General features: G+C 33.6%; 1 protein-coding gene across 1 annotated transcript; it reads right to left on the reverse strand.

The window, feature by feature from the left end:
• Window positions 1–1,771: 1,771 nt before the first annotated feature.
• On the reverse strand, window positions 1,772–13,454 carry LOC130446552 (probable ATP-dependent RNA helicase DDX27). Its single transcript, XM_056782885.1, has 3 exons — window positions 13,259–13,454; window positions 11,818–12,298; window positions 1,772–3,405 (listed from the first exon to the last, which is right to left on the reverse strand). Exons 1-3 carry the CDS (start codon window positions 13,355–13,357, stop codon window positions 1,820–1,822), a joined length of 2,166 nt encoding a protein of 721 aa, XP_056638863.1. The 5' UTR covers window positions 13,358–13,454; the 3' UTR covers window positions 1,772–1,819.
• Between the last annotated feature and the right edge of the window lie 32 nt (window positions 13,455–13,486).

A 13,486-nucleotide genomic window follows, 5' to 3' on the forward strand; every position in this document is an offset into this window, starting at 1 on the left:
CTTACAAAAATTACTAAATTTTCATATCTACTGATACGTACGTTCACGAAAATTTGTGGACATGAATTAAAAATTATGACGAATCTTATTCTACAAGCTATTTTTGTATGATTAATGTGTAAAATGAATAATGGAATTCAGGTGTTCTGTTATTAATCCTATAATAATTGTTTTATATTCATACACCAAATTATTATTGACGACACATCGCCGTATTCAAATGTCTAGGCTCTCAACAAAAGAATTTCGCAACAGTTGAATTCCTAGCGTCTAATAAATCTCTTGTGATAACACCCGAACGTTCACTGAAGAAAACATTACCGTAGTCCTGATACAGGAACACTGTGTCTACAAGTAATAGGTTAGAGGACTCACATTTAATAATACCAAGGTAATATTTGACACGTCATCTATATTATAAATCACTTTTATCTTTCAGAATTCCCGACAAGAGACTTTGTACCAATTGGAACATACCTTGAATATGAGAAAAGGCGTCAAGAAATCGTCATAGTTTCCTGCTACTTCGATGGGAAATGCACTGTGGAACACTGTCAGAGAAAGAAGCAGCCAATACTCCTATGATACAAACCAAACGCACACAATATTGCTTGAGGAAGCATCCACATATTTACAAAGGGTAAAGAAAGAAGTTTTAGACCTAACATTAAATATATCGAACTTAAAAAAGCGGGTGAAAAATTGGAGAACAATTTGACATAATTAATATTTTTGTCATGATTATGACTGGCAACGCGATCGGCAATACTCGATTTTCTATATTTTAAATTAGCTTTGTGCTCTTTCAACCAGACAATAATGGATCTCTTAGTCTGTCCAATATATTTCCCTCTCACAAGGTATTTTATCGTAAGGATTGCCCAAAAATTGTTTTAATGTATCATTGGATTTAAAACCCACTCTGTTAAATATTCCTTCCAATCCTCTTGTATAAACAGGATTGAAAGATACCAGAGCAAATTTTTCTTGTTTTCATTTTGAGTTTGAAAAAAAGTGGTTTCAAATAAAGATTTATTAAACCTATGATGATTAATTAACTTATCTACAATTCTTTTATTATAACCGTTGAGTACCACTACATCCTCAATAATGGTCCTTTCCTTATTGTATCTCTCGATGGTAAGTGAAAAGTGAATTAATCGATGTATCAGGAAATGGAGACTAGCCATCTTATGTTCGATACAACGAAAGAAGTTTGCAAGAAAAAAATGGCTGAATCTAGAAATCAAATATCTGTACAGTAAACGAAGTATTCTTGAAATATAAGCAAACGGATTTTACAAAATACTAACATATAAATTAAGCGATTTAGAATTCGAAAACTGGTGTGAGTTTAAAAGAATAAGAAATTTAATCCGCAGTCCAAGAAAGTTTTTTTGAAGTCTATTGTAGAAAACCTTTCTTTCCAGGCTTTTAACAGAAAAGAGATGGAGTTGTTTAGGTTTTGCTCTTACAGGCGATGGAGAATTGATTGGATATATTGAAAGTTCCATTCAGTATCTTTCTCATGGAATTAATTTTCGCTGGAGAAGGTTTATTAGTGGAAAAATTTAGTATAAAACAGTTAGGTCAAGTTATTAGATCTTAGTTTACCTCCAGTCTCTGAAGACAATAGCTTGGTTATCGAAACGCGCCCCAGACTGTGTAATTTCGAGTCTTCCATGAGATGTTAGGTCATATCCGGCTCGAAGGACCAGATAATGTAATTGGTGTAGCGTTGGTGTACGTATCAAAATAATTAGAAACTTTGAACAAAAATTTTTATTACAAATATACAAATTTTGTTTTTCTTAATCTATTATCGTTTCTTTTTTTGTGCAGCTTTTCCAAATACTTTGCCTTTCTTTCCTGTTTTATTATCCTTTCCTTTTTTCTTCATTTTTTGTTGGAAATTACTTTCGTAACGCAGCTTTTTAACTTTCTTGTTTGAAGTATCTACCAAATCGGAAAAATGAGATTTCCTTTTTTTCCCCACGTTCCCATTACTCTGGAAACTTTCATCTCTAACTGTATTAATTTTCTTTTGTTTTTGTTTTCTTTTCGCCAATCTCGCCTGAACTAGCGCTACTTTATTCAGTTCATTGTTTATTCTATCTTCAGAATCATTTTTGTTTTTTCCTTTCTTTTTAATCTTATTTTTGTCGGTCACATTTTTCAAACTAAGTTTTTGTTTTTCTTCTTTTCGTTGTTTTTTCGTTTGGAACCATGGACGTACTTCCTGTTTTTCACCTTTCAATAATTTTTCAGCCCGATTCGCTTGATTTTCAGTTTTACTCAACAACCTCTCCTGATATTCCTCTTGTAAAATTTTATTTATTTCATTTTCTAGCGATTGAATTTTTGTTCTATATTTTTCTAGAATATCAGGTGGAATTACTCTGCTTTTTACTGGATTTTTAGCACGTTTGATCACCTCTTTCACCATTTTTCTTTCCTTTTCTCCAGCCAAACTTACGGATACACCCGCCCTTCCTGCTCTAGCAGTTCTACCAACCCTATGGATATAATGCTCAACGGTAGCGGGCATAACGAAATTTATAACCGTTTGAACTCCTGAAATATCAAGACCTCGAGCAGCTACGTCAGTTGCTATCAAAACGTCAACTTGTTTATTTTTAAATCTTTCTAAATTTTCTAATCGTTGTGGCTGCGTTAAATTACCATGTAATTCAGCCACTTTAAGACCTAATAGACCCAAAAGTATATGCAAACGGTGCGCTTGTTTCTTAGTTTGAACAAACACCATACAATGTTCCCGGAATGTTCTACAAACAAGAGCAGCTAGTATCGGTTCTCTATCAGTTTCTTTATCGGATCTAATTCTTATAAATTCTTGCCTCAAATTGAAAGCTACGTCTCTATTGCTATCGACGAATAATCTAACGGGTTTACTAAGAGACACCGCTGCTAAACTTTCTACTTCTTCTGTCATAGTGGCAGAAAACAACATCGTCTGCCTCTTTCTGGAACACTGTTTGATAATTTCATTCATTTGTTCAGCAAAATATTCGTCCAACATACGATCCGCTTCATCTAAAATAAGTACTTCTATCGAATCCAAACTGAAGGTCGGGGTACTCTTTAAATGATCTATTAATCTACCAGGTGTTGCTATAACTATGTCGGGACTTTTTCTCAAAATATTTTCTTGGGTTTTAAGGTCGAGACCTCCCACAGCTAAGCCAACCTGTATGTCAGTAAATTGACATATTTGCTTAGTTACTTGGTATACTTGAACACCCAATTCCCTAGTTGGTACTAGGACTAACACTCTTATTAATGGAGTGCCATCAGATGGCCTGTAAAGAAGTCGTTCTAGAGTTGGTAACATGTAAGCGCCTGTTTTTCCTGTACCCGTTGCAGCACAACCACATATATCTCTACCTGAAAATAAAAACAATGAAATTAATCACAATCATATACATGGTAGTCCAATGAAAGGTACCTACTCTTAATAACGGCTGAATTCATAACTTTCGAAAGAAATGGTGAAACACTTCGAGATTGATTTAAAAAAAAAAACACATTTTACCATCTTATTGGTTATGTAAAGGCATCTCTCCACCCATATACACTGTGCCCCAACAAAAAGTATTCACACTAAATAGTTAAATAGATAACTTTCTAAAAAGTGGTGGAACACTTAAAACTGATTTCAAGGAAAATACTTTTATACGTAGCATCACCTCTTTTTCCATCTAGACAGCAGTATCCACCTTTCTACTGAAATGATTTAATATTTAAATGAGGCTTCAGCAGCCGTTGCAGTAATTTTATGTTAGAGTGAGCACAGCGGAATACTAATAAGTAAATCAAACAATGAATTTAAATAAATTAGATAAGTGTTTACTAATAAGTGTTAGAGAATAATTTAGAACAGATCGGCTTTAGGAGGAACCGCAGCACCGAACTGTAAATCTTGATAATAGTAGAATATACTATTCAAAGTTTCAACCAGAAAGAGTTCACATGAGTAATTTTCCCATACTTTTCAGGCGAATCTCGGAAAAAACACTACTAGAAGAGAAAGAAGCGGAAACATCAGATGACGTGACGTAGATAACGTTAACGAATGAGTATTACAGCGTAAAAACAATGGACTGGTAAAAATAGCAAGAGATAAATATCCAATTGAAACACAGGATTGAGATCGACCACGAAAGAAGTGGAAAGAGGAAGTTAGAACCAGAATGAGGAAAGATATCGAAGAAGGAACATGCGTTATAGAAGAAAGAGAAATATTGTTACATACGCGCTCACTGAAGTAACCCGTGGAACCGACCCTGTTCTATTATATTGATGCATGTTAAAGTTTGGCGAATGTGTAGGGTACTTTTTGTTAGATCTGTTTACCTATCTTTTGTTACATGTTTTTATTATGTTGTGACTGTTTTGTAGAGAAAATTTCCCACAAGAAATTATTTTTTGTTTGCAGGAAACTAGCGATTTCCAGTAAACAAAATATTTGGAAAGGGATAATAATATTTAAATTAGCAACCGTAGTAGTCAGTAAATAATTTCGTGTCAGAGTGAAGACAGCGAAATAGTAATAAGAAAATCAAACGATGAATTTAAATAAATTAGATAAGTGTTAGTAGATAGTTTAGAACAGTTCGTATTTAGGAAAAACCACAGCACTGAATAGTAAATCTTGATACTAGTAGAATATACTACTCAAGGTTTCAACCAGAAAGAGTCCACAGGAGTAATCTTTCTAAGACAAGACATAAGCAAAGATTTCGATCGATTATGGCACGAGGGCTTGCTTTACAAGTTGATAGAGGCAGGATACATAAATCGCTCATAAAACTTCTGAGCACTTACTTCAAAGAGAGGAAGTTTTAGGTGAAGGTTGCAAAAAAGAAATCGGAAGAAGTCGGAAAGCAGCAAGCGGAAGTACCGCAAGGAGCTGTGCTATCACCGATGTTGTATAACGTATACACAGCGAACATCCAAAAAAAGGAGAACACCATGACAGCGCTATATGCGGACGATACCGCAGTAGCAACGAGGTGAAACACATCACGAAAAGACTCCAAAAGGCTGTTAACGAAATAGATAAATGGTGTAAAACATGGAAAAGAAAAGAAAGAAAAGCCGTTCTCTACAAGAAAAGAACGAGAAATCAAAAATCAACGACAAAGAAATCCATTGAATAAAAAAGGCCAAATACCTACGCGTTACATTGGATTAAGGTCTCACTCTCAGCGAACACGTGAAAAATACAGAGTGAGACAAGCCAGAGCGATACGTGGAGATTGATCGGTAGAAAAGCAAGCTGAAGACAGAAACAAAGCTCAGGATTATCAGGAGTATAATAATACCGATTATGCAAATCTAACGCAACAAAACTAATACAGGCCAACAAAACAAGCACTAAATGTCCACTTGACAGCAAGACACAAGAAACTATACGAAGAAACAGAATGACTTTCTATAAAGTGGCGTAACATTTAGAACTGATTTCAAGGAGAATACTTTTATACGTAGCTTCACCCCTTTTACCATCTAGACAGTGGTATCCACTTTTTCTACAGCAATGATAATTTTTTAAGAAAGCAGTGGAACGGTGTCTCTATGAAGAGTGCCCACCCTAATTCACTGCTGATGTGAAAACTTCCTAAAAAGTGATGAAACACTAGGAGCTTGATTTCAAGAACATACTTCACCCTAATACTTTTATGCATAACACCACACCTCTTTCCATATACACGGTGTCTCAACGAAAATTATGCATAACATCAAACCTCTTTTCATATATAAGGTGTTTCAACGAAAATTACTCACCATAAATAACCGCTGAGGTGATAACTTTTTGAAAAAAGTGGTGGAACACTTCGAGCTTGATTTCAAGTAGAACAAAATAAGAATAAAGCTATAATAAAAGTTTTAAGTGGGCACCTTGCACTTCTACACAGTTCCCGAGTTAACGGAAGATATTTCCTTGAATTTGGAAGAGCATTCTAAGATTCTACTTTTAGCGTCACAATGTGAGGGTTATTCTATCTATAGTTTCGTTCATTGTGTTTACCGGTGTTGCATATACCAAGCTTTTAAAATATCCCCCCAAAAATGAATCCATTGTATGTAATTCACGGGAACGTGTTGGCCATGCAAATGGTCCTAACTAACCTATTCATCTATTAGGAAAAATGTTATTAAGATGATTTTTAACTTCATTTAGGAAGTGAGACGGGCTCCATCGTGCATGAACCACATGTATCTGCGAATGTTTAAGAGGAATATCACATAAAATGGGTGGGAAATCATTTTGGAGAAATTCTAAGTATCGCTGACCATTCAGGTTATTATAAAAAAAATATGGACCAACTAAATTATTACCTACTATTGCTGCCCACACATTTACACAAAATCGATGTTGATTCTTTATTTGGATTGTACAGTAAGGATTATCATCTGCCCGTAAATGTAAATTATGGGAATTTATATAATCGTCTTGTGTGAAAACATTCTAAATATCCTCTGTAGACTCCGGGCAAGGTGCCCACTTCGAACATTTTTTTGTTTCTATTTGATAAGTTGTAGGCTAACTAACTAAATTTTTCTATATTTCAATTTTTTCCTTATGTAAGTAACACGATGTTCGACAATATGTAGTTCAGTTAGAAATATTTGATTGTGTTTTAATACCTCCTGTAAATATTTTCAATAAATAATTACAATTTATGATAATTTTCTTCAGAATGTTTCATTATGGCGAACGGTTCCTTGTCATGTACAACGATCTAAAAATCTACATATCTCCGAAACTATAAATTTCATCGAGTTAAACAAAGAATACTTTTTTGTTAAAAAATCGATTGAAAAATTCATTTTAGCTATCTTTAGATTGTACGGGTTGTCCCTGTAATGCTGGGACCACACTAGCGGCAAACGTCAATGCCCATTAGCGCGATGATTTTTTACCCGCTAAAGCGGGTGGCTACACTCAACGTGAATGCCTATCATTGGCGATGGAAACTGCTTTAATTTTAGTTGAATTCAAGCAAGATGGACGTTGACAGAGCTCTGTATTTCACGAGTGTAAATTTTTATTATAAAGACTTTTTAATTCTGTTTAAATTTCTTTTTCATTTCTTCAATAGTTGTTTTAAAAGGTAATTTATTCGTCACCAAGCATCACTTTGCGTTCCAGAATTCTTGAAACTTTTCGAGTTGTAGATCCCATAAACATAGTTCTGTTTGCAGAATCTCGAGAAACGCAATTATTTTCTCGTTACTCCACTCCATAGTTTTTTGTACGTAATTCAAAGACGAACACGTGCGATCTGACAAACACGCACACTGACAATACGTAGTGTGGCCGCTACATGGTATTAATTCTTGCGTTAATTTCTTTGATGTACCGCCACTTGAGCTATGGCCTAACGAGAAACGGCAATGTTAATGCCGTTATTAAATTATCGCGTTAAGTCGTGTCTACAGCTACAGTTAACGTCCATTATCGCGATAATTAATGGAATTTCTCGTTAGTGTGGCTCCAAAGTAAAAGTTACGAATTTTTCAACCATTGGACATTAGCCGCCCTTGGCATTAGGATGTCAAACACACTTCATTAAAAATTCATAATGTTCAAATGTATAATTTAGAAAATATACTTATGTAGAAGTTCTGATTTCGCAACTTTGAAGGCCTATAACTCAGAAACGAGGCGTCGCATTAGACAATTTTTTTATGTCACAGTATTATTTTCACGGCACCTAGTCACTTCCGAACTTTTTGCATCAAATCCAGGTCTAGCATCATTTTTAAGAAAACACATTTATAATAAAAATAATTGGAAAAATTGTTCTAACAGAATATTTGCTATAAATTTTATTAAACATGGTGACCACAGAGTTTTTAAAATAAAATTCCCTGACTTTTCCACGTTTTCCAGAGATCTAATTTTAAAACTGTTTAGTTTAGTTTAAAAATATTTGATAAATATGATTAATAGATAACTGTATTTAAAGAATATTACTTAGGAAAAGTGTAGTAAATAAGAAATTATCATAACACTTCTATTTTACTTATATTTATTAAATAAATATGAAAAATTAACACTTTTAGCGCAAAAAAACTAAATAGCATATGTAATACATATATACTCTTTTCTTTATATTATTATCATTATAATTATTCATTTATTCTTTAATTTTTCATTTTCATCATCTACGGATGAAATATCTCGATGACTAGTCTCAACAAGAGCTTTCTTTTTTTCTAAAAAATTTTTCAATTGCTGTTTCTTTGAATATTTATTCTTATTATCAAAGTCATCTAATTCTTTATCTTTATTCATTTTTTTAAATTTTTCTTCACAATGGCTTCTTGAATTCTTAATCGACTGAATCAGACTATTCGATATTTCAATATTTTCAATGCAAACATTTCTCCATTTATCATAAATTAATCTTTGGGCGATGAGCGAATCTTCTTGAAGATTTTCAATTAGGCAGTCCTTATAGAAAATCCTCGTTCAAGAGATGAGTTACCATGAAAAAATGTAAAAATAAATTTTATGCATTTGGTCAATTATTATTATTATCTAATACAGGGCAGGCAGCCTAAGGCTGTTAGCGCTCCCTTAAGATTAATGAGTACAATTAGTTTATTATTGTTAAAGTTTTATCACAAACGAGTGCGCAAATATGAGTCAAGTCTATTTTTGAATTGATTTATTGTTTCTGAGTTGATGACTTCTTCAGGTAGCATATTCCACTGTTCCACTATTCGGTTGCTGATGAAATGTTTTCTAGGATTGGAATGACATCTGTCTTTTGATAACTTTGAGCTATGGCCACGCAGGTTGGTGTTTTGATTAAAGGCATAAATATCTTTTAAAGCACTACACTTGTATATTTGTTTCACAATTTTAAAAGTTTCTATAAGATCTCCTCTTAAACGTCTGTCTTCTAGTCTAGGTAGATTCAGTCTGATCAACCTTTCCTCATAGGACAATCCATAAAAATCAGTGGGTAGGATTTTTGTGGCCCTTCTTTGCGTCTTCTCTAAAAGATCAATATCTTTTTGGAAGTAAGGTGACCAGATCTGGAATCCAAACTCCAAAATAGGGCGTATGTAAGATTTGTACATTTTGACGAAGAGCTCTGTTGTGATGTGTAGAAATGCTTTTTTTATTAGATAAATTAATGAATTGGCCATTTTGACAATTTTGATGATTTGTGACTCCCACTTTAAGTTGTCGGTAATAGTGACACCTAAATCTTCTTGAACAGACACCACCTTCAGTGGGCTACCATTTATTAGATATTCTATATTTTGATTGGTTCTTCCAATATGAAGCACAGTACATTTTTGTATATTTAGGTTTAATAGCCACTTTTTGGTCCAGTTGAAAATGTTCGTTAAATCATTCTGTATGGTTTCTCCACTTGTAAGAGGATTGTTAGATATCTTGGTATCATCGGTATATGAGCTTTTTGTTGACTGAATTAATGACAGCAGGTCTGTGGTGTACAAGATAAAAAGTACTGGGCCGAGCACTGAACCCTGTGGTACTCCGCTAACAACATTTCCAAATTCTGATACTTTTTGCCCAATTCTAACGTAGAATTTTCTGTCAGTCAAAAATGACTCAATCCAGAATAACAGTTTTCCTCTAATTCCAAGATGCTCCAGTTTTATCAGAAGTCGTTTAATTGGGACCTTGTCAAAGGCCTTCTCAAAATCGAGATATACAACATCAATTGGATTTCCTTTGTCCCATTCCTTAGTCCAAACGTCTAAATTAAGAAGCAGATTAGTGGTGACTGACCTTCCAGGGGTAAAGCCATGTTGTTTGGCAGGAAGAATATTTTCTTCATCCATGAACTTCAGTAACTCATCCACTATTATTCTTTCCATAACATGGTTACTAAATTTTCGTCGTTACTGAGAACTAAATCCAGTAAAGAGGGTTCTTGCATTCCTCTGTATCTAGTGGGCCTGTCAATATGCTGGAACAAATTACTTTCAGTATACATAGAAGTAAAGAGACTGTACGTTTCATTTCTGGGCTCACCTAGTATTGGCCAGCTTAGGTTTGGTAAATTGAAATCCCCCATGACAAGGATGTTCTCAGTAAATGATGCTGCCTTAATACTTTCATAAAATTGCCTATCATTTTCTAGCAAAGAGTTTGGTGGTCTATAAACTCCTACCATCATAAGCCTTACCTCAGCTATTTGAATTTTAATCCACAGTGCTTCGTATGGGCTTAAATTTTCAGTGCTGTCATCACTCGAAATAACTTGTAGTCCTTGGTAGCATTTCGAAACATATATGGCGACCCCTCCACAACCATCAAAGCGATCCTTTCTGAACAAAGAGTAGTTATCAACATTTACTAACGTGCCTGGTATTGATTGATTTAGCCATGTTTCTGTGAGAACAACTACTGCTGTTTTTTTTTCTCTATTTCTACTACTAACTGATCAAATTTAGTCATAAGTGCATTAGTATTGGTGTATAATATTGATATATCCATAAGTTTGTTTGTGATTTCTACAAGTTTTTTGGAACTATTTTGGACATGCCTCTCACATATTTAATAATAAGGTTCGTTTCACCCTCCTGGATTCACTTGTTCAGACTTTCACGCAAGTCCCTAAGATACTGCCTTTGGGCTGGGGTCTGGTCGGAGTATATACGTAGTCTATTGTTTTTGACCTTGTTCTTATTCTTAAGTATTGAAATTGCTTGTTCTTTTGTTTCCAGCACAACTTTTAGAGGCCTTACCTTATTGGCTTCAGAAGTCTTCCCCAATTGGAAGCACTTTGTGTTTATTGTGATGTTACCTCCAACGGTCTCTTGCAATATTTCCTTGACACTATTAATGTCTTCCTCTTGCTTAGCTTTAACATCTCTAGCTTTTGATTCTGGTAAGTTAAATATAACAATGTTTTTGGCACGCTCTTCGCGCTCCATCATTTCATTGATGAGCTCTTCTCGATCAAGGTTTGATGCTGGTTGCACATGTTGGCTTTGAGATGTTTGAAGCATTTGCCTGAGGCTTTTCATCTCGTCTTGCAACACAACAATCAATTGTTTAAGATCCTGGATCTGGCCGATATTTGCTTTACAAGCTGGACAGTAGAACGTTAGATGCCTGGTTCCTTTTAGGGCCATGCAGCGAGTCTCAGTAGCAGATAATTTCGAGCAGGGGTCACAAAACTTTGTGGCCCAACCATCACACTTAAAAATTTCATCCTGTCCATAAGTTTTGTTGCGCTGAGAGCAGTTATTCATTTTGTCCTAACCTCAAAACTACAAACTTCTTTTGCGACGAAAATTGGAATTTTTTCAACAGAACTATAACTGTTTCGAGCTTTAGAATGCAGTTATTGACGGTAAACTTCAAAAGTCTCTTTTAATAGTAGTTACAACAGTTGTTTTTGGAATTGCAATTAAAACACGTGCACTCATGTAAACATGTAACATAATTCTTTAAAATCATTTGGCGTAGCCATAATATTATCTAACCACAAACAATTTAGTTTTTTATCATCTGACTTAAAATAATCGCTCAATGATCAGCTGGTATTTTTTATGCACACATTTTCGAAAGATAAAACAGATGGTACTGAATAGTACAATAAAAAGTACGCTAGACGGTATGGCAATTGCATGCGGGCCAATTTTTCAATCTCATTTGAAAGAAACGAAAAAATTATAGTAGTTGAATTATTTTGAATAATCCTAATTGAAAATTTTCATTTTTTCCAGATTTTTAGAGAAATTTCCTGACTTTTCCAGTGATGGGGCCACCATGTTAAAAAAAAAAATTCTCACCTAATAATGCCACTGGGATAGTAGCAGACTGAATAGGCGTGGGATGTACAAATTTCATTTCAGCAATAGCTTTTAGTAGAGGCCTAGACAAATTCATTTGATAGAAACTAATATTATCTTCCACACTCAATTCAACATCCTCAAAAAATGTTTCATTGTTATTTCCATTCTCCACATTAACTTTTTTCTTTTTCTTTTTTTCCTTGTGTTTTATTTTATCAGGTTTCAGTTCATCATCTGATAAAGATATATCAGACTCTACAGCATCATTGGTAGTTTCACCCATATCTGCAGGTTCTTCTGCGATCTGAGGACCTCTAGCCTTTTTGATTTTGTCATCAGTTTTCTGTTTTGCTTTTCTCTTGATATATTTAGTGAGATCATTCCATGTATCTTTGTTATATTCCTCAGTTGAGCTGACAAAGTTAAAATCTGTGTCAAAGTCATCTTTGCTTCTAGTTTTTTGTTTAGATGGTTGGAACTAAAATGTACAAATAATATTATATAGTATAGTAAAAGCACCAGACAATGTATAGTTCTTCCAATATCAATTGCAGAAGACAGTTATACGAGGAACAAAAAATAAAGAAACAAAAAATGTAAAAAACGAGAAATGAAAAATAATTAGAAAAAAAAATAATGAAAAAGAGAAATAAGATAATAAAAAATTTGAAACAATAGTGAAAAAAAAAGAAAAAATGAATAATGGTTAGATGAAAAAATGGGAAAAAATATACATCTGAATGAGTAACTAAACACTAACAATACTGTACTATCAAATGTAAGGTAACAAATTCATGTATAAAAACCAACAAGTGATAATATAATTTAAAAAAACACTAGCAATACATAAAACATTTGTCTGGCCTTTTGGCTCAGTCCAGTGCCATCTTCCTAGGAAGAAAAAATTTTAAAAAATCTGAAATATGAGTTATATCCTTTCATGTATGAAATTCCTATGAAATATTCATATTGATACCAATTCTTATATAAACTAATGATTACAATGTGATATAATATATGGAAAAGTTTCATATTAAGCTTGGTTTATGCAGTCAAAATTAAAAATTAAACTAACAAATTAAATTACTAGCTGAAAGACACTGAAATGGTACTTGTAGTACATGCAGAAAATTAACAGTACATTGTAATTATAATTAAACTATGAGTTCCTGAACTAGTTCTCAGTTTAATTATAAAAATAAGAAAAAGCAATGCCTGAAGTCAGCAATGTCCTTTAAAAGATGGAACATGATAGACAGTGTCAGGAAGGAGCTTTCCACATTTTTATGACGAAAAGGATCTATACAAGGAATTCCTAATTACTTAATAATTATCATTGGCATAAACCAAAACATTACCACCAAGATGTTTTTTAATTTAGTTATAATTTTGATTACATAAATCAAGCTTTTGATGGTATCAAATTATAGGATTTTACCTCGACTTCTTCATCACTATTTTCAGACAAATCCTCCACTTCTTCGTCCTCTTCGATAGTCCTTATGATGGTATCATATTTCTTTAGCGTTTTTATCATTTTACAATAGATATTTTACTTTTTTAACTTTGTTGTACACATAACCCAACTTCCAATAAACACACGTGAAGCTGATGTATTTTGTGTGACATATGACAAAGGGAAACTTATTTCATTTGCTACATTCAC

The sequence above is a fragment of the Diorhabda sublineata genome, chromosome 7, assembly GCF_026230105.1.
Source record: "Diorhabda sublineata isolate icDioSubl1.1 chromosome 7, icDioSubl1.1, whole genome shotgun sequence".
Lineage (NCBI taxonomy): Eukaryota > Metazoa > Arthropoda > Insecta > Coleoptera > Chrysomelidae > Diorhabda > Diorhabda sublineata.

Coding starts and splice junctions, on each gene's coding strand:
- LOC130446552 (XM_056782885.1), bottom strand. CDS start 13,357: ATGATAAAAACGCTAAAGAAATATGATACCATCATAAGGACTATCGAA. Junction 12,299..13,258: donor ATAGTGATGAAGAAGTCGAG/GTAAAATCCTAT, acceptor TGTACATTTTAG/TTCCAACCATCTAAACAAAA. Junction 3,406..11,817: donor TATCCCAGTGGCATTATTAG/GTGAGAATTTTT, acceptor TTTTATTTTCAG/GTAGAGATATATGTGGTTGT.